Consider the following 22,208-nt stretch of genomic DNA (forward strand, 5'->3'; position numbering starts at 1 on the left):
GTACTCATCCTCAATCCATATTTTTAAACATATTTTGCAAGTTGCAACATTGATTTGAATATAGATATAGAAGCATAGATATAATTAAAATTTATGCAATAACATATCTGATATTGAGCATTGTTGTTCATTTACGCATCTATGGCACATCAGGGGACATTTTTTCTGCTGTTTCCTTAGCATTTGTCTGTTACAAGGCCGAGTTGCTAGCTTGACGCTCAACCCAGCTCAGATGGAAATTGTGCAAGGGTCTGGCTGAATTCAAACCCAGGACCATTTTCATCAAAGTCCAGTACTGCTGCCACTGCATCACTGGCCAGCAAAGTTTAGCATATAGATAATATCTTTATGGAGAGTCTGATGTTCATAATGGATCCTTCTATGGGAACATGGTGTATGAATGTAGAAAAATAATTTCATCTGGACAAAACTGCAATCAGTAATACTCAAATGGATTCTGTCCTTTTTTCTCTCTGTTTAACAATAAACTTGTAATATTTGGAGAATGAACTAAAGCTTAAAATGAATTTGGATGAATCTAATTCACCTGTATATCATTTGCTTTGCTCTCCAGTGATAGGTGATATTTCTCTGACAGAATCTTTCAGTGGGTAAGTTGGAACTACTGCTGTTGCAATTTAAACATTTCTTAAGTAGATTAATTTCTTATTGGTTTTATGTCGCTTTCTTGTCCATGTAAGATTTTTCTTTGAATGTTTTACTTTTAGGGAGTCAAAGAGTGCTGTAAATTCCTGGTTGTCCTCAGATGAAGAAGATAATGTGCCATGTTCTTCCAAGGTAGTAATTTGCCATTGATATAATTTGTTGTGTTATCTCATTTTTGAATTTAAGTGACTAACAATGATGGTATTTCACTGAAATAGTTTTATTAAAGTAGATACCTGTGTCATATATCAATATTCATTAAAGGAATGCTGCTTGAACTTGGTGGGTTGGTCATAGAAACATAGAAAACCTGCAGCTCAGTACAGGCCCTTCGGCCCACAAAATTGTGCCGAACATGTCTCTACCTTAGAAATTACTAGGCTTACCCATAGCCCTGTATTTTTCTAAGCTCCATGTTCCTATCCAAAAGTCTCTTAAAAGACCCCATCGTATTCACCTCCACCACCGTTGCCGGCAGCCCAATCCACGTACTCACCACTCTCTGCATACAAAATACTTACCCCTGACGTCTTCTCTGTACCTACTCCCCAGCACCTTCAACCTGTGTCCGTTTGTGGCAATCATTTCAGCCCTGGGGAAAAGCCTCTGACAATCCACACGATCATCTTTATGCTGGAATTCTGTATCCCACTGTAACCATTTTCTGTAACTGTTTAATTAATTGGAATGTTGCATTCTAGGGCTTTATTTTGAATTATAAATCATGTTTATTAAGAAGCAAAATTAGAAAAAGTTGGAGCAAATAAATTATTTTCACAAGGAAATTCAAATTCAGTGGCATTGCAGAGCTTGCTATTCGAAAAGAAAAAGGAGTATAGTCTAGACGGGATGAATGTGTTCTTTGTGGGCATATCTAGAAACAAGGGGTCACTTTTTAAAAATAAGGGCTTGGCACTTAAGATTCAGAACTTTTGCTACTTTACTGAGGTCACAGGCTTTGCCAAGGCCAACTTCTTCAAAGAAGAGGCTCCAGTTGCACTTGGCTATGTTGGAAATCCTTGGCTAGCCATATTCCACAGTAAATTGTGTTTTTCATGACAGATCATTAAAAATGCAGTTCGTCGTTGAACATGGCTGTTACTGACTAGAAGATTAAAAGCCATCAAGCTGACTTCCTGGAAATCTGTTGCAATGATTTATCACTTTTTAGAAAATGAGGGTTTAGCTTACAAAACTACTTTGTGCAACTGTGTACTAAATCAGAAGTGCCGAAAAGATAAACTAATGTTGAAAGTATGTCACAAGTCAAACAATTCAAGTTAATTAAAGTTCAGGCAGGCAAAGAAATGCACCTTGTATCAAATGCTTTGAACTTTTGCATTAAAGAGCTTGAAACCTTTCCCTGTCCACTTGATAATTAAACAGAGTTCAGAATTTAGTGCCTGCATTAGGAGTCCGATAATGGTTATTTAAGTATCTGGCCTGCCCTGCAAAGCCAAGTGTAACTGCAACCTCTGTTTTGGAGAAGTTGTCCTGGGCAAAGTCTGTGGCCTGAAGAAAATAGCCCCATTTTGGTGTGGCATTAAAATGAAAGGGCATTGAGCAACAATCACAGATTGAAAGCAAGTTGTTTAGGACCAGTAAACTAAAAACTGTTAAAGTGGCAAAGGTTGCCAGCGGTTCATGGAAGGAAACAGATAAGAGCAGGCGAAATTAATGATGAGGCAATCAAAGTCATGTAGCTTGTGGATCTTTAGGAAGTAAAGTGGATTATGAATGGTCTGATGATTATATGGATGTGAAGGAAGGACCTCCAGAGGGAAAGAGGTTAATTTGAAACTAGCTGGAAGGAAATGTCTTTTATTCATTGGTAGAGTCATGGTCCAAAATGCATTGTATGAACCTTAGGTTAATTTCAAGCAAAAATCCAACGATAGGTCACATTATCTTTGGAAGTATTTGAGTTTTGAAAACAGAAGTTTTGCTTCCTCAGAAGGATATATTAATCTGAAAACCTGCTTCGTTAGATCTAAAAAGCCCCATATGATTATTTTTAATATGAGCAGGTCTTAGTGTCCTGGCCAGCATTTATGCCTTCATCGGTATTAATGTGGCCAAATTGGCATTTGCTTTCATAACATTAGCTACATGTTTTAAGAGCTCTTCATTAGTTGTCCTAAGGATGTAGGTGCCAGTACATCAATACAGAAGCTTATTATGTTATTAACAAGTTGATGCCATAGCCAAGAAAGCACACCTATGCCGGTAGTTCCTCAGAGGGCTAACAAAATTCTGTATGGTCATTGATGGCTGTTAACATAGTCCAGTCCATCACGTAAACCAATCTCCCCTCCGTTGACTTCCCGCTTGCGTCAGGAAAGCTGCTATAATCGAGGAGCTCTCCCGCACCAGTCTTTCTTTTCTCTCCCCTCTCCCACTGGGCAGAAGGTAGAAAAGCTTGAAAGTATACACCATTAGACTCATAAGTATATTCTATAGATATTTGCCTAGTAGGAGAATTAAAGATTATGGGGAAAAGGCAGGTAAGTGAAGGTAAGTCCATGGTTACATCAGCCATGATCTTATTGAATAGCGTAGCAGGCTCCATGGGACAGATGGCCTACTCCTGCTCCTATTTCTTATGTTCTTAAGCTCTATCCGTTGTTATCAGACTCTTGACTAGACTTCTCATATGCTAAAGATTAGCTTGTGATGTTACATGCTCATGGAGATCTGTTTTTTTTTGTGAGAATGCTGTAGTGGTCTTTTGGAGGTCACCTGATGTGATTTTCCCGCCGTTGTGAGGTCACATGATGACATGTGTGTCCCCCCCCCCGTGACTATATAAGGGTCGACTCAGGTGACGCAGTGGGATTTTGAGTTTGTAGATTTCCAGGTAGAACGTGTTGTATCTCCGTTTCTGTTGTGTTTGTTTTTGTGACTCAGTTTCATTTTTACGTTCTGTTGTACGTTCTGTTGAAAGATTCCATATTACTTGGACTGGAAATGTGTGGTTGGAAGTGCCAATTTACTCAATTCCGACAGTTTTTTGAAGGAAGAGTGAAGAATTCGTTGAAGTGAAGGATCGAGAGAAGTCGGCATCGTTTGGGCAGTTTAATAAAGGATCGACTGTCGTTTCTCGTTTCTCACAAACGACAAAGAGACGCAGAAAACTCGTCAAGACGTTTTAAACTTTAATTTGCAAATCAAAGCTGAGACAATCAGAAAGCTAGTAGCTGACTGCCCATCGATGCTTGTATACAGTATTTTTTATAGCAATTTTCCTATCTTAGCTACATCATCACATCCAGTCGGCCTGTGATTACATATCATCAATATATCCGCTCTGGACTTTCCACCATTGTTTTACTCCCCAACTTAATTATGTCCTAGTTTACATTTTAGACCATATGTCCTCTCATCCCTAACCACAGTTATTTCTTAATTAGTCTTGTGTTGACCTACTGCCCGATATTTCATCACCTTACTCGCCACCGTTATCTTTCTCCTTGGTTTCATTCTAGTTCTCTTCATGAATTAATAGTGATCAGGTCAAAAGTCGTGGCTACATAGTGAATACCTTCTATTGAGCTAGCAGTGGTTACATAGTAAATATAGAAAATACAATGTGTACATTTGAGTAAATACTGTAATACATAGAAAATACAATGCATTTTCCAATATAATATTCTCTTTGAGACCCACAGGGGACTGCGAGTCTATGCATAAAAGCTCAAATACAGCCCCGCATTTACTCCCAAATTTGGGTTAAACTATAGTTTCCTGCGCTTAGGACTCAAAGTGTTCTCTCCCTACCTCCCTAGGCCGCTGAGCCAAAAACCCATCCCTTCGTATCTGAGACAGGGAAGAAGACTCAGGAGCCTTCACAGTCTAATCCCCACATAGTTCATCTCTCTCCTGTTCGTCTTGCGTGTCTCGTAGACTATACGGATATATCATCGGTGCTTCTTTCTCCGTAGGGCTCGACCCAATAATTTCCAGGAGCATCGGAAATCATTTCATTGCAGCACGCACTACAAGTGACTTGAGGCATGGAAGAAAACAGCACAGAATGACCGCACTGTTTAGTAATGCAGTACCGATGGTTACTGCAATCTTGGTCAGCCATGCTCCCCATCCTCCTAGTTTACTAGTTAACCAGTCAAAGAACTGATGTCCAAGCCCTGAATTTTGTTTAACTTCCTTTCTTAGATTTTTCAGTTTATTCATTGTTCTGGTAAACGATCCCTCCGGACTAGTGTTATTCGGTATAAAAGTACAGCACTGTTCCCCAAACATTACACAAACCCCTCCTTTCTCTGCCAATAGCCAGTCTCGTACCTGTCTATTTTGCCACACCACTCTACTAGTTGCATCTAGCTGCTGTCCCAAAGCCTCTAGTGCGTCATCGGTGCAGTTAATGAATCTCTGTTGATTATAATACATATAATTTATCCATTCAACACTTTTGCTAACCCCTATTACAGGTATAAGTGCTTCCCAGCCCGCAGCAATCTCATTCCCTGCCTTAAACTCGTTAGGTATACCCCTCGGCTGTCCTATACTGCCGATCCGAATCGTCAGGTCGGGCTCATATTTTCTCTTCCTCCGTTTTAGTGTCTGTTGCCTCGAGGTGTCAAACTGTGTTTCAGGGGATGATACAACTTCTTGAATCAGCATAACACGCGTACATGTACCTGCCCAATTAAGGGGAAGCGTGGATCTCAGACCCCCCTCCTGTCCACGCAGTCACCAGGTATCTGCTAACAGGATGGTCTGGGAGTTCAGTGCACCCTCAGGCAGAGGGGTACCTGACTGGTATCTTCGGCCTGGGATTACATTCCAAATCTTAACACAGTTGCTGCTGAAATGCCCAACCGAGAGGTCACCCGTCCGCGTGAAACATTCATAACTCAAATGTTCCTGCCTTTTAAGCCTTCTCAATCTGGGTGTCTGGCTTCTTTTATTTATAGCCCACGGTCTGCTGTAATTACAGTTAGAGGCAAGCTTGTTTTGATCAAACTGCGAGGAAGCCTGGTATAACATACACCAATAAGGGTACATTGGTGTGTTATCAACACATTTCTGATAACAAGGATCCATCCCACTACAAATTCCCATACTGCAGGTCTTGACTACACTTGGACACTGCCCCCTCCGCTCCTTTCACCATTGCGTGCAGGTGGAGGAGTTATAAGGCATGGGGGCTATGTGTTGCACCGGACTTGCCCTTGAGCATAGATAACAATTCTGTCTCTTCATCATCCCTGCTGTATAATTTGCCCATTGGTACCACATGTTCGGGTACCATGGTACGGAGGTAACCGTTGTGCTCCTCTTACTCCTTTCTCTCAGGTTTTGTGGGATCCTAACAGTCCCATGCCACATCTGCCAAATTAATGGTCTCCAAATCTGCACAAGAGTATCTGAGTGTATCATCCCGGGGGGGGGGGGGGGGCGGGACTGGTCGCCCCCAAGTCGTCCCCATTATTTGAAAGAGTACTACCATCCATAACCCCATCCTTAGGGTCTTCTGGCCTGTCCTCAGGACCTAAAATTTCCCTTATTACTTGGTCAAGTTCCTGTGGTTCAGTGTCAGCTTCTTGTTGCTCTTGCCTGTCCCCTACTGTTTGTTCCTCTTCACCACTTATCTCGGGTGGCCCACCTGACTGTACCTGCGGGATTGCTCTAGTGCAGTGATTGAGATGATACCAGGTGGAGCGTCCTTCCACTTGAACTGCGGTGGGTGATGCTTTGGTTACTGTAAAGGGCCCTTCCCTTCTGGGTTCGTTCCACTTTCTTCGAAATGCTCGCATGTAGACCTGATCGCCTGGCTTGATTCCCCTTGATCGATCTCTGGCTCTTTCTGTTTTGCCTGTGCATAAATAGACTTATGTATCATAGTTAATTGCTGCATGTATTGTTTTAATTTCAATTCCAATTGTTCCAAACTAGGCCCTTTATATGGTCCTGTCCACTGGGGAACTGGCATGGGCCTTCCTGGTTAGCATTTCATGCGGTGTTAGACACGTCATCCAATTAGTCTGCATGCGGTAACTCATTAATGCTAACGGTAGTGCATCGACCCAGTTGAGTTTAGTATCTGCACAGATTTTGTTTAGTTTGGTTTTTAAGGTCCCGTTAATTCTTTCCATCATACCCTGCGACTGAGGGTGATACACACATCCAAATCTCTGCTTTATTCTCAGTGCTCACAGAACTAACTTGACCACTTTTTGGATGAAAGCTGAACCATTGTCTGAGCTAATTTCTGTCGGTATCCCAAACCTTGGGATCACTTCGTTTGTCAGGAATTTCACCACTGTTCCTGCCCCTTGATCTTTCGAGGGTACTGCCTCTACCCATCTGCTGAATCTGTCGATTACCACCAACGTGTATCTTTTCCCTCTTACTGTTTTTATCATGTCTACATAGTCAATCACTAGGTGTTTAAATGGCCCTTCAGGTACGGGTATATGACCTAGTGGGATTGTAATTCCTTTTCGAGTATTATTCTGCGCGCATACCTCGCACTGTGACAATACATGGTCTACCGAAGCCTGTAAATAAGGCGACCAAAATCCATCCTTTTTTATTTTCCTTATTACACAATGATCCATCCCATGTGCTTCTGAGATCAGGATAGTCAGTAAAGGGGTGGGAGTTACCAGTAGGCCATCTTCTGTGGTCCATAGGCCTTATGGGATCTGCTTGGCCCCCCTTTGTCTCCACAGTGTTTGTTCTGCCAAAGTTGCCTTTCCCTGTATTTCAATCAAGTCCTCTACCATAGGTTCCGGCTCTAGACTTACCTGGGGTGCGATAACAGCGGATGTACACACAGACGCTTTCCTGGCTGCTTCATCTGCAGCTTGATTTCCCTTTGTTTCCTTACTGGCCCTTCCTGCCCTTAACCTCTCTGCCCCCCTCCTTGGGATTTCCAGTTCTGTCTGGGATGCTGTTTAAATTTATCCTGTCCCCGATAGGGCATTTGCGGAAAAGCTACCCCAAAGACGTTTATTATTGGCATGGGGTTTTCTGGGCTCTGTCTTACGGCACGACCGGTCCCTCCAATTAATTTCATTAATTTCAACAGCTGTGCTTAAATCGGTCACTGCTGGCAGCATCTTCTTGCCTTTTTCTTTTTCCTTTTTAAGTTCTTCAAGCTGCATTTGTATCAGCTTTCTTTGCACTTCTTGCTGCTCAGTCAACTTTCGTTTGTCTTTTCGATATTTTTCGACCGCACTACGTGGTCCCTGAATTCCTGTGGGGTCATTGACATCAGTCCAACCACTTCCTCAAGTTTAGACTTAACTTGGGGAGGCATTGCATCCAAAACGGTATTTCGGAACATCGCGGTCATAAATGGATTGCCTTCCACCTCTTGTTCAGTTTCCAGTCTCCAACTTTTCAACTGATTTTCTATGTAGGCTGTTGGATTTTCAGTATCTCCCAGTGGATCCCCTTTCATGGCTTTGGGGTCCATTTTGGGTGGATAGAGCTCCCTGAGGGCCCCCCATACCCTCTGCCTCACTGTGTTAAATCTGGCCCCGTCAATCAGTGTGCTGTCCGCATTCTGTATGCCAGCCACTTCCATCAGCTCTTGCTTGTAGTTTGGAGGTTCCCATCAGCCTTATCAGCAGCGCCTTCAAATCTCCCATAGCCAACATTCGTCCCGTGGTTTCTTCCTCAAAGGCCCTAATCCACTTCCCTTCACCCTCATGTAGGCTGGGCAGGGTGTTTTTCAGCCCTTCCAGGTCCTGTGATCCCCAAGGAATATACTGTACTTGTCCCAATCCTTTTACTAACAACGGCATCATTCTCCCTTTACGTTTCCACATCTCCTGACTCTCGTCCTCGCCTGACTCCCCATCTGTTTCTGAGCACGTTTTTACTGGCTGCCACATGATTCTTTCCGGGGTTTCCTTTCTCCCTTGGCCTCCTCGTGGAGTTCTTCCTTTCTGCCTTGAGCTAGCATTTGCTTGGGCCCATGTGAAATCCTCAAACTCCCCTTGGAAATTCAGTCTCTGCTGTAATTTCCTAATCTCTCCCTCTGTTTCTAATATCTGGCTTTTCACTCTCTCTTTTTCCCCTTCAAGGCTCCTGTCTCCTATCCTCTGCCTCCACTCTCTCGTACCCTCTCTATCGCTACTTAACTCTTGCTCTCCCGACAAGTCTCCTTCTGCTCTAGCCTGTTCAGTTCCGTGCCCATATAACAAAGATTTCTCTTCATCCCTTTTCGCTTTTAATTCCTGTAACCCTTTGATCGCTTCTATTTCCCTTTTCTCCTGTTCTATCTTTGCCCTGTCTTCTTCTATTACCTTCCGTAGTTCCTCCTGCTCCTTTTCGTGATTCTTTCTTTCCTCCTCGATATCTCAGACTTTAATTTCTCCGTTTAGATCCACTCTTCCTGTTATCATCGGGCACTGCTTAAGGGTTTCTTTCTCGTAATAGGGAGGAGGTTTTTCTATGTCTTTCAGGTCTGGGTATAGAGCCGAAGCAGGCTCCCTGTTGTGCTTCTCCTTCTCTTTATCAGACTGCTCGTTTCGTTTCTCACAACAACACACATCAAAGTTGCTGGTGAACGCAGCAGGCCAAGCAGCATCTATAGGAAGAGGTGCAGTCGACGTTTCAGGCCGAGACCCCTCGTCAGGACTAACTGAAGGAAGAGTGAGTAAGGGATTTGAAAGCTGGAGGGGGAGATGCAAAATGATAGGAGAAGACAGGAGGGGGAGGGATAGAGCCAAGAGCTGGACAGGTGATAGGCAAAAGGGGATACGAGAGGATCATGGGACAGGAGGTCCGGGAAGAAAGACAGGGGTGGGGGGGGGACCCAGAGGATGGGCAAGAGGTATATTCAGAGGGACAGAGGGAGAAAAAGGAGAGTGAGAGAAAGAATGTGTGCATAAAAATGAGTAACAGATGGGGTACGAGGGGGAGGTGAGGCCTAGCGGAAGTTAGAGAAGTCAATGTTCATGCCATTAGGTTGGAGGCTACCCAGACGGAATATAAGGTGTTGTTCCTCCAACCTGAGTGTGGCTTCATCTTTACAGTAGAGGAGGCCGTGGATAGACATGTCAGAATGGGAATGGGATGTGGAATTAAAATGTGTGGCCACTGGGAGATCCTGCTTTCTCTGGCGGACAGAGCGTAGATGTTCAGCAAAGCGGTCTCCCAGTCTGCGTCGGGTCTCACCAATATATAAAAGGCCACATCGGGAGCACCGGACGCAGTATATCACCCCAGTCGACTCACAGGTGAAGTGATGCCTCACCTGGAAGGTGAATTTCCAGCATCTGCAGAATTCCTGTTGTTTTCGTTTCGTTTCTCAGTGTCTTTTTTACTTACTATTAATATACTTCCCGTCTTTCTGAACCTTTCTCCCTCCATCCTAGAGTTTTAACACTTCCATTTCTTGTTCCCTTTTTCCTCTCTTTTCTTAGATTTATCTTTGGGTTTGTGATTTTTTCATTAGCGCTTCCATTTCCTCACATAAGCTTACATCAAACGTTCCTTCTCTTACCATTTCGTGACCAGTTTTTTAGTTCTTTTTTCCCATTTTTCTGAAATTTCCGCGATCTTACCTTGACACACCGGGAATTTTCTGCTCAATATTTCTACTGCCGTTCCTTTCTCTGTCATGTTGTTCTCTTTTTCCTTTTTCTATTATGGTGTTGTTAGAATCTCACGACTTGCCTATTTAATAATACTATTTCTCTAACTCTATTTCTATGCCTAGCCTTATGATTTATTTCACCAGCGCCTGAATTATCTATTAAACTATCTTTGTCTCTTTTAACGTTCTGCCCGTGCAGACCCCTACTTAGGGCGGTTTCCACAGAACCTTTTCCTTTTACACCTTGCCTATGCAGACCCTTACACTTCTTAAGGCGGTATTCATGAGGATTTTTAATTCTCCTTCCCTGCCTGTTCAGACCTTCGTTTCGTGCGAAGCGGTATCCACAGGGACTTACCAACACCACGTGGAATTTTCTTACTTGTACTTACCCCCACTGCCGTGCTCTTGATTAATCCTCTGAGCCCCCTTTTATCCCTAATTCTGCCAGATTCTTTGGATCGGAGAGACCCTTCGGCAGTTGCTTCACACTTCTGAGTCCCGGAGACCCTCCAAAACCAACAGAATTCTTAGTCCGAATTATTGCAAAAAGCGCTCACCTTTTTTCTTTGGGTGCACCCTTAATTCTGATAGCCCCGTGAGGGTCCCCGAGGGACCGGGAAGCGTCCCAATCTGCCGTTCCCTTCCTCGCGGGTCTCTATCCGATCCTGTTCGTGACGCCAATTTTGTCGTGATTTCTCGTTTCTCACAAACGACAAGGAGACGCAGAAAACTCGTCTAGACGTTTTAAACTTTAATTTGCAAATCAAAGCTGAGACAATCAGAAAGCTAGTAGCTGACTGCCCATCGATGCTTGTCTATAGCATTTTTATAGCAATTTTCCTGTCTTAGCTACATTATCACATCCAGCCGGCCTGTGATTACATATCATCAATATATCCGCTCTCGACTTTCCACTATTGTTTTACTCCCCAACTTAATTATGTCCTAGTTTACATTTTAGACCATATGTTCTCTCATCCCTAACCACAGTCATTTCTTAATTAGTCGTGCGTTGACATACTGCCCGATATTTTATCACCTTATTCGCCACCGTTATCTTTCTACTTGGTTTCATTCTAGTTCTCTTCATGAATTAATAGTGATCAGGTCAAAAGTCATGGCTACACAGTGAATGTCTTCTATTCAGCTAGCAGTGGTTACATAGTAAATATAGAAAATACAATGTGTACATTTGAGTAAATACTGTAATACCTAGAAAATACAATGCATTTTCCAATACGACCTTATTGAGTCTTCGTTGAATAGAAGCTGCATTGAGATAACTCTTGCAATAGCGCAATGAGTTCATGCACAAAGGCTCTCTCTCTCTAAACAATTTAAGGTCAGTCGATTTAAACTGTTTATTTTCGGCATCGGGAATCCTGTGGAGAGAACCGGCAGTAAAGGTGCGTCGGTGAAGAATTCGTTCTCCAGAGAAGTCTTTCCCAATTGAATGTGTAAAACTGTTGGGACTTTCGAAGTTATCGCTTTAAGAACTGTTTCCGCATTTAACTCTTTAAGAGCCAGAGCCGAGTGGAGTTGATGAACGGCTGCGTACCTGTTTAACCTCCGGTCGAAGTTTTCCTTTGTTTTTTTTCCCTTCTCGCTTATATGTGTTTAATAAATGTTCGGTTATTTTTATAAAACCTGTCTCGATTAATATTCATTGTTGCCGATGACGTAACAGTGATTACACAATGTACCTTGTCATGGAGCTTGCAATTTGTTTATGTGCATTGGATGGTCCCTGTAGCTGCTGTGATGTATTTTACATTGTGATTTGTATTTTATCTCGGTATATTGAGGTGGATTATTTGTTACATTGGTTCCACTCCCTCTCTTATTTCCCATCTCCTTCTCACTTGCTGTCTCTGATATGCTACCTATTCTTTTTATTGTTTTATCACTCACCTAACTCAAAGGAAAATTAATAGTAGTTACTTAACCTACTAGCACATCTCCAGGTTATAGGAGGACCCAGAGCATTGTGGGAAAAAGCAGTCACAGAGAGAGGATGTACCCATTCCACATTGACAGCATCAAAGGTCGGAATGAAATCCAGGTGACTGGAGCAGGGAGCTAGCAGCAATGATGGTTAAGATGTTAGCAGAATAGTTCATTATTTATTCTTAAACTTCAAATATCATATATTTAAGTGAAATATATTGTATAAATGTGTTTTATGTAAGACTGAAGGAAGCAGGAAATTGAATTGACAGCAAATTGAGTTGATATTATATTGGTATTTGTGCCTTTGGCCAAATTTTAAATATGTAACTGTTCATAACCATTAATAATGTCTATTTACAGACAATCCAGAAGTTTAATTTGACCAACTTGCTAAATTCTTCACAGCGAAACAAGGAAAACAGTAAGTTATTGAGAAAATAATTGGAGTAAAAAATCGAGTACTGATTTGCTTAGTGTGTAGTTAATAACATGCCATTTCAATGCTTATAAACAAATGATTTTTCTGTTTTAGGTACTGAAGAGGCCACATCTGGCAAAACCCATCTCATGGACAATTTGCAACCAGTTAAATCGGATAAAGTTAGGGTGGAAAAGTTAGAAGATGACCATCAAGATGAAGAAGAAACATTTGAGAGTAGTGGTTCATTAGTCCAGTCCAGGAATTGTTCTCCTGTAACTGTTGGCTGTTCATTCAGTTTTCCTGTAGAAAATCATTTAAATTCTACTCCATCAAAAGACAACAAAGAGGTAATTATTTCTCAATTTTTAAAACAAAACTGTATTTTTATTTCTTAAATATTGAAGTGAAAATAGGGAATTGATGAGTAGTAATCCAAAACAGCTTTAACTGGAAAGTAATCATTAGCTGGTATAATACAGAAAAAGTAGAGCAGTGTGAAGGTGTTTTAGTTTTGAGTAAGAAAGCATTGTACATAAAGATGTCAGTGAAGAAGAGGCCATTTAAGAGGAAGAAGATACTAAGGTGATTGTTATGGTGAGGTTCTTGATGTATAAAGGTGCTGAGAAAGTTCATTCAATCAGAATTAAGCAGTTAGTATAGTTTCTTTTTATTTAGAGATACAGCATGATAACAATCATGTGCTGCCCAATTAACCTATTAACCTGTATGAGGAATGTGGGAGGAAACTGGAACACCTGGAGGAAATGCTCACGGAGAGAACATAAGCTCCTTGTAGGCAGTGGCAGAATTGAACCTGCGTTAGTATCGCTGTAATAGCATTACGCTAACTGCTGTGCTATTGTCATAGCCTCTAGTGGTAAAAATGATACTGACGTTTGCACTGAGAAAACAATCAAGCTTAATTTAAAGGTCACACATGAACAATGATAATTTGTAATTAAATAGAACAAATAACTATATTGTTCAAAATCATGAAACTGTTAAAATTTAGAATTGTTATGATCATGTTCCATCTAAGATGTGTGGGTGCAGGGCCGCGCAGTAACTGAAATGCTCTTGCACACATATCCTTTGTTGCCACACAGCTGGAATTTACTTATATAACATTAATATAAGGCGCTGCCCAGTTTTCAGGCTCAGAGTAATGGTTGGTCCGCACAATCGTAAAGAGAATTAGAAGGAATTCATCAGTCATGCCATAGGGTTTCGGCCCAAAACATCGACTGTACTTTTTTCCACAGATGCTGCCTGGCCTGCTGAGTTCCTCCAGCATTTTGTGTGTGTTGTTTTAAAAATAGTATTGCCTTTTGTTTCCAAATATATATCACTGTTTAAAAAGCTTTAGATTAATTGTTTGTTTTTGTTTTGCATGTATACTATTTTGAAGGGCCGACTTCACAAAACAAATTTGTTTGTCTAGCATTTGATCACAGATTCCCTTAAATTTTTTCCTTAGTTGTTTAACTCAATTATAATAGGTTATTTTTTTCTCTAGCCCTTTCATGAATTGAGTATTTGTATTTGATTATATAAAACATAATTATGAAATCTGTTCTCTTGTATAGGGCATGTTCTTGGAAGAGGAGGAGGCCCAGCCTTTAAAAGCTTGTTCCAAAAGGTCAGAACTTGAAGCAATGCAACCTTTTGATTTTAGTGAAACTTCTGCATTTCAAGAACAAAAGACTTCATGCAAAATAAATAGAAGAGGTATCTTAGATTCAAGTTTTATGTTGTGTTTTTTTATTTGGGATAATTACCAATTTCCCAATTATTTATTTTTTGTTGTGCTAATAAAATCTTCGTGGTGGACAAGCTGTAGGGTCAATGGCACAGTTATAATGCATTGCAGTTTTAGGTCAGTGAGTGCAAAAACAGCAGATAGCTCACCATAATATTCTGTAAGCATGGTTGGAAGTATATTTTCGTGAATAATGTTAGGAAGATTCTAATGCAAGTTTAAAAGTTCCAAACTGGAAGATTTGCGACACTTCAATACAGTATTGATGCTGCATATATGGTTTTGAACATAATTTATACCTGCAACACACATCAAAGTTGCTGGTGAACGCAGCAGGCAAGCAGCATCTATAGGAAGAGGCGCAGTCGACGTTTCAGGCCGAGACCCTTCGTCAGGTCCTGACGAAGGGTCTCGGCCTGAAACGTCGACTGCGCCTCTTCCTATAGATGCTGCTTGGCCTGCTGCGTTCACCAGCAACTTTGATGTGTGTTGCTTGAATTTCCAGCATCTGCAGATTTCCTGTTGTTTGCGTTTATAATTTATACCTAGTGGCTTTTCCATTTCCAACATCTACGTTAGCTTTTTACTGGGATACTTAGCAAAATTATAGTACGATTTATAGCCTAGCTAATTGGTAGCAGAGTTTGAGGCTATCAATGGTTGTCAGGCAGGAAATTTGGCTTTCAGTAATGTACCAGAGGGAGTTATGCAAATTAGTACAGCATGCATGTGTGAACCCTGAACATGAAGAATATCAAAATATTGAATACCACTTCTGCAGTGCTAGACAACTTAGTATAATAATATGTGAATTTCTTTGTGTACTTAATGTAGCTGCCTCATCAAGGACTATTCCATCATTAAGAAGCCAGAAGTTAGTCTACTTTGAATAACAAGTCCTTGTAAAATGTCGATATCCCAGGTTAATCTCGTAACTTATTTATAAGTTGCATTTATGTTTGTGGCAAGGGCAGCCTCTATCAGAGCCCCCACATCTCTAACATCCAATAACATTACTTTTACAAAATTGCCCATTATCAGCACATTTCATGTCAAAAGCTTTTAGAACCCAATATGATATTTCAATATCTTTGAAAGAACAACTCCAAGAGAGTGATACTGCATTATTTCATAAGATGTTGCTGAGCGCAAAACTTTAGCTCACACTTGTCTTGTTCTAAAGTTGGACTCATTAAGAAAATCCATCCTTGAATACTCCGCTGTTAACCACCAAGTGAATACTTTACATAGCTCCATCAAGTTGAAGTCTAGAAAATCGAAAGGAATAGTTCTTTGATTGTCATTTGTTGAATCCAGATAAAATATCATGTGGTTTAGAAAACAAAAAATACTTTCATAATGGAGGCCAGCATTTTCATCTAATCGAAAATCATTATTCAATAAAATATTTTAATTCTTTACCATGTAGACCTACTGTTGGAGCTGGGTTTGGAAGAGTCGGAGGTGGAAGCAGACACAGAATCTCTTAAGGATTCTGAGGTATGTTTAGTAAATGTTGTGACTATTACTTAATACAAAGTACCACGTTTAGCTCATCAGAATGGTTGTTTGTAATATTGTGTTGTTATAAATTAAAATGGGTCATTAAGTCATAAAATCATAAAACAGAAATATGTCATTTGACGTACAGGATCTGCTCCATCTTTTCGCAGTCACAACAGGACAACAGCAGATGCCATTTCATTGGCTCTTCACTCGACCCTGGAACAATATGCATACATCAGGATTTTCTTCATTGTCTACGGTTCTGCATTTGACACTATGGACCCCTCAGAACTAATTAAAAAAGCTCCAAGACCTTGGCCTTAATACCTCCCTGTACAACCGTATCCTCATTCTCTTCACTTGCAGACCCCAGTAGATTCAGATTGGCAGCACATTTCCTTTGCAATCACCATCAGCACAGGTACACCACAAGACTGTGTACTTAGCCCCCTACTCTTCTCACTTTATACTTTTGACTATGAGGCTAAGTTTGCTGAAGGCACTACTGTTGTTGGCTGAATCAAAGGTGATGACTTATCAACATATTGGACAGATAGTGGAAATCTGGCTGAATGGTGCCACAACAACATCCTCTGTCTTGACATCAGCAAAATCAAGAAGCTGATAATTGACACAAATAGGAAACTGAAGGTTCATCAGCCTGTTCTCATGGATCAGAGGTGGAAGTGGTCAGTAACTTTAAATTCCTCAGCATTATCATTTCAGACAATTTATCCTGGGTCCAGTACATAAGGGCCAATACAAAAAAGGCATGACATCGCCTCTGCATCAAAGTTTGGAAAGATAACATGCTGAATCTAAAACTTTGATAAACTTCTATAGATGCACAATGAAGTGTATACTGACTGGTTGCATCACAGCCTGGTATGGAAACACCAGTGCCCTTGAACAGAAAAGCCTACAAAAGTAGTGGATTCAGCCCAGTTTATCCACTACTGAGCACATCTACAAGGAGTGCCGTCGAAAGCAGGAAAGCAGCATCCATGATTAATGACACTCACCATCCAAGCCATGCTCTATTCTCTCTGCTGCCATCAGGAAGGAGGTACAGGAGCCTTAGATCCCACACTATCACATTCAGGAACAATTATTACTCCTCAACCATCAGGCTTCTGAATCAGAGTGGATAAGTGCACTCAACCCATCACTGAACTAATTCCACAACCTATGGGCTCACTTTCAAGGACAACAACTTGTGTTCTCAATACTTATTTATTATTACTATTATTATAGTGATTTTTTTTGTGTTTGCTCAATTTGCCTTTTATGCATTGGTTGTTTGCCTCTGTTCATTGCTTCTATTGGTTGCTTTGTATTTATTATGAATATCTGCAAGACAATGAATCTCAGGATAGTACATGGTAACATGTATGTGGTTTGATAATAAATTGACTGACTTTGACTTTGAGTCTGTTGCCAATTGTCATGCATTCATTTACACTAATGCCATTTTATTGTCTCCATGTTCCCATCAGTTCCCTTCTGATTCTACCACTTATGTTAGCACCATGAGCAATTTACAATAGTCAATGAATCTACTAACCTGCACAAATTTAGCACATGGATTTAAACTCAAGCACACTAAGGAAATCCTCAAAGTCATGGGGAGAATATGCAAACTCCATACAGATAGAACTGGAGGTCCGGAACAACCTTGTGTTTTTGGAACTGTGTGGCAGTAGCGTTACTATCTGTGCTGGCCTTTAAAGCTTGGCATGATAATAAATTTTAATGAGTCGCCTTAAAATATCTGAAATATTTTGCTGAGAAACTGAAGAAAAACCGTTATAGAAGTTTACATTTATATTTGATCTTCAAAGTCAAAATCATTCCATGATAAACATCTTGATAAAAAGGTGAAATCTATATAACCAAAAGCTCGAGAAATCAATCACAAAGAAGATTTTAAAGGAACACGTGATAAATGCGATAGAACTGATTTCTTTTAACTTCCAGTAATTTTTATCCCCCTCTCTCCCTTCTCTCTTTTCTCTTCCCATTTCTAGTTCTTAACCCTTTCCTCACCGGCCCAACAAGTCCCTGTAGTGCCCCTCCTGTTTCCCTTTCTCTCATGGTCCACTCTCCTCTGTTTGATTCCATCATCAGCCCTTTACCTTTTCCACCTATCACCTTGTAGCATCTCACTTCTACCCCCTCTCCCAGTCACCCACCTTCCTCCTCACCTGGTTTCTCCTACCACCTACTAGCTTGTACTCTTTCCTCTATCCCCACCTCCCATCTTGTTTTTTTGCTGCCTTCCCCCCTTCCTTCCCGATCCTAGTGAAGGATCTTAGTCCGACACATCAATTGCTTATTCTCCATAGATTGCTTATTCTCCATAGATGCTGTTTGACCTGTTGAGCTCAAGCATTTGAGTGTACGTTTTGTTTTCCATCCTGTGTGGATAATCTCATCTTTATCTACATTGACAATTGGCTGCAAAAAATTCATGGGAGAATAGGGCTATTGCAGGTTGATTCAAGGAAAAATGTTAAGCGTAGGCTGATGAAAGAAAAGGAAGGATTCAGAGTGAGATAGAGAATATACATAATTGAAAGGAAGAAACAAAATGGAGTTAGACAAGATGGGAGAAAAGCCTTGCCCAGAAAGGGCAGAAGTGACAAAATTAATAGTTGCGCATTCTGGAGCCTAAGTTAAAATGAATCCAGTCAATCATGTTGAAAATCAATTACTGAACTATGGCAAAATACTAAATTATTCATTGATGTCAAGTTAAAGAGATAAAGCAAATTGTTTATTTTTGTTAGAGTAAGTAAGAAAGGTTCTGTCAAAGGATCTGCCAATCCATTCTAAAGAGGATTGTAAGAAAAGGTGGGTTACATTTTAAATTAATTGTGTTCTTAATGATTCTAATCATCTAAAGAAATATTCCAAATCACTGGCAGCTTTGACAGGTGGCAAAGCTAATGATACAGTTGTTAGAAGACTTCTGCCCAACCCATGCCATCTTGTTACATTATCTATGCGATGCTGCCACCTATGGACTTGACACTAGGCTTGAGGTTTGGCTACGCAGGTGATGAGTGTAAGAAACCAGGCCACAGTAAGAAAGAAATGCAGGTCACTGTACACTGCTCACCAACTAGTATATTTTGGAAGTTGTTTAACATTATAATACTGCTAAAAAAATTAATGCAGTTCCATTCTGTGGTTCTTTATAAGGTTTACAAAGCACACCATTGTAAAACTTATTTGAAACAGTATTCAGTGGGCTTGCTCTATTTTCAAGCCATTTATATTGCAGTGTCTCTGAGGAAATTTGCAAATATGGGACTAGTTGATTTGTTCAATTATCCCTTTCTCATCAGAGGAAGACAAGTTTTTCATCATAGAACCGCAGTTCAAAATCTGTTTGCTGCCATGTCACTGTGGTGACATGATCAATTGAAATAATTTCAATTATATAATGTTTTGCTTAAATATTATAGATGAGAAATTATATCAAGCCCTTTCTTTCTAATTTTAGTCCATCTCAGAAGGCTCGGGGGACGAATCTATTGCTTCATCTGGTATCCTAGGCCAAAGGAATATTAAGATGAACCAGAATGAAGGTAATTGTATTTTGTTTTTTTTCATTAAAATATTAACACTATCAACTTTTCTCAAAATTGAATAGAATTTTTTAAATATGCTAAAATTCATAGTTTAAAGGACACTAATTTGGAGCATGTGGTTTAGGATATCAAAGAATTAGTCATGGATTATGATCAAACTGACTCAGAGTTTTGGTAGATGCTGGACATCTTGAGTAACACACACAAAATTCTGCAGGAACTCAGCAGGTCTAGCAACATCTATGGAGGAAATGAATAATCAATGCTTCGGGCCAAAACCCTCATCAAGGCTGGAAAGAAAGAGGGCAAAAGCCACAATAAAAAGCTGGAAGAGGAATGAGCACAAGCTAGTAGGTAGTAGTTAAGTTCAGGTGAGGGGGGAAGATGGGTGGGGAAGGGAATGAAAAGGTGTGAGAAGCTAGAAGGTGTTAGGTGAAAGGTGCAAAGGACTGAAGAAGAATTTTGATCGGAGAGAATGGTTAGACGATGGAATAAAGGGAAGGAAGTAGGGAACCAGAGGGAGGTGATGGACAGGTCTTGATGATTTCTTTGTTTGGCATAAATGAGATGAACAGAAACAGTTGATAAAATTTGAGCTAATGAAGTTTCATCTACATAAATATGTCAATGTATTCTCGTGTTTGTGTTGTCCTCACCTACCACCCCACCAGCCTCCATGTCCAGTACATACTTCTCCATAACTTCCACCATCTCCAACGGGATCCCACCACCAAACACATCTTTCCCTCCCCCTACTTTTTGCTTTCCCCATGGATCACTTCCTATGCGACACCCTTGTCCACTCGTCCCTCCCCACTGATCTCCCTCCTGGTGCTTATCCTTGCAAGTAGAACAAGTGCTACACCTGCCCTTACACCTACTCCCTCCCTAGCATTCAGGGCCCCAAACAGTCCCTTCAGGTGAGGCAACACTTCACCTGCGAGTCTGTTGGAGTCATCTACTGTATCTGGTGCTCCCATTATGGCCTCCTGTTTATCGGTGAGACCTGACGTAGATTGGGTGATCGCTTCACCAAGCACCTTTTCTCCATCCAGTAGAGAAAGCGGGATCTCCTAGTAGCCAGCCATTTCAATTCTACTTCCATTCTCATTCCACATGTCAGTCTGTGGCCTTTTTACTGCCAAGATGAGGCCATACTCAGGATGGAGAACCAATACCTTATATTCAGCCTGGGTAGCCTCCAACCTGATGGCAGGAACATCGATCCATTTCCCCATTTCTGTTTCCCTCCCTTACCATGTCTCCTTATCTGCCCATCCCCTCCCTGTGATGCTCCTCCCACTTCCAGGTCTTCTACCTTTCCTATAAGATCCCCCTTCTCCCTTTATCTCTTCGACCAATCAACTCCCCAGCTCTTTATTTCACCTTCTACCTCACCTGTTATCTTGTACTTTTTCTTCCTCTCCACCAACCCCACCCCACCTTCTTACTGTGACTTCTCTAGGATTAAACTAGAGTTTTTGTGGTTCATTTTGGCATTATGTAATTTCCAAGCTGAAATACAGCAGCAACTTGTTTTTGAATTGAATAGGAAGTTAGTTTAATTTTCAGCAAATCAGCCAAGCCTTCAGACCATAATGATTTGAAAACACAAGCGGTCTTTAACAAGGAGGTTTGCATTGGACAATACTTCATTTGGTAACTGGAGAATTGAATTCCAGTTTTTCCCTAATTTGGTTTTCATGTGGCATAGAATCAAATCCGGCAACTGATTTGATTTTTAACAGAGACATACAGTATATACATTGGGGGGGGGTGGGGGGGGGTGGGCGCGGGGTGTCTGTGGACACACACGTGTACAATAAAAATATACAATATAAAAGTGCAAGCCTTATTTATTCATTTGTACACATTACTTTCCAAATCCTCGAATAGAACACGAGGTACTGCAGATGCTGGAAATCTAGAGCAATACACACAATGTGCTAGAGGTCAGCAGGTCAGGCAGCATCCATAGATGGGAATAAACATTGATGTTTTGGGCTGAGACCCTTCATCAGGTCTGGAAAGGAAGGGGGCAGTAGTCAAAGTAGGAAGGTGGGGTAGAGGAGGAAGTATTAGGTGGCAGGTGTTAGGTGAAGCAGGGAGAGGGGAAGGGGATGAAGTAAAGAGCTGCAAAGTTGATGGGTGAAAGAGATAAAGGACTGGAGAAGGGGGAATCCAGTAGGAGAAGACAGAAGACCCTGGAAGAACAGGAAGGGGGAGGAGCACCAGAGGGAGGTGATGGGCAGGTAAGACGAAAAGTTGTGAGAGGAAAACAAGAATGAGGAATGATGAAGGAGAGGAGGGGTGTAATTAATGGAAGTTCGAGAAATCAGTGTTTACGCCATCAGGTTGGAGGCTACCCAGACAGAATATAAGATGTTGCTCCTTCACCCCAAGTGTGATCTTATCGTGATATTAGAGGAGGCTATGGACTAACATGTTGGAATAGGAATGGGAAGCAGAATTGAAATGCGTGGCCACAGGGAAATTCCACTTTTTGTGGCAGGCAGAGTTAAGGTGCTCTAACGAAGCAGTCTTCCACTTTACGCCAGGTCTCACCGATAGGAGGCCACACTGGGAGCTAGAGTAGATGACCACAATAGGCTCGCAAGAGAAGTGTTGCCTCACCTGAAAGGACTGTTTAGGGCCCTGATGGTGGTGAGGGTCAAGGTGTAGGGGCAGGTGTCACAATTGATCCACTTACAAGTATAAGTGCCAGGAGGGTGA

At 41.2% G+C, this 22,208-nt stretch overlaps 1 protein-coding gene across 1 annotated transcript in view; it reads left to right on the forward strand.

The window, feature by feature from the left end:
* Positions 1–22,208, forward strand: part of LOC134351547 (ankyrin repeat domain-containing protein 26-like) — a 129,153-nt gene that overhangs the window by 52,151 nt on the left and 54,794 nt on the right. The window contains exons 7-13 of the mRNA XM_063057829.1: positions 575–611; positions 729–798; positions 12,554–12,614; positions 12,726–12,961; positions 14,201–14,342; positions 15,803–15,873; positions 19,388–19,472. Coding sequence (XP_062913899.1) covers positions 575–611; positions 729–798; positions 12,554–12,614; positions 12,726–12,961; positions 14,201–14,342; positions 15,803–15,873; positions 19,388–19,472 — 702 coding nt within the window. The remainder of the gene's footprint in view (positions 1–574; positions 612–728; positions 799–12,553; positions 12,615–12,725; positions 12,962–14,200; positions 14,343–15,802; positions 15,874–19,387; positions 19,473–22,208) is intronic.

The sequence above is a fragment of the Mobula hypostoma genome, chromosome 9 (assembly GCF_963921235.1).
Source record: "Mobula hypostoma chromosome 9, sMobHyp1.1, whole genome shotgun sequence".
NCBI classification, from domain to species: Eukaryota; Metazoa; Chordata; class Chondrichthyes; order Myliobatiformes; family Myliobatidae; genus Mobula; species Mobula hypostoma.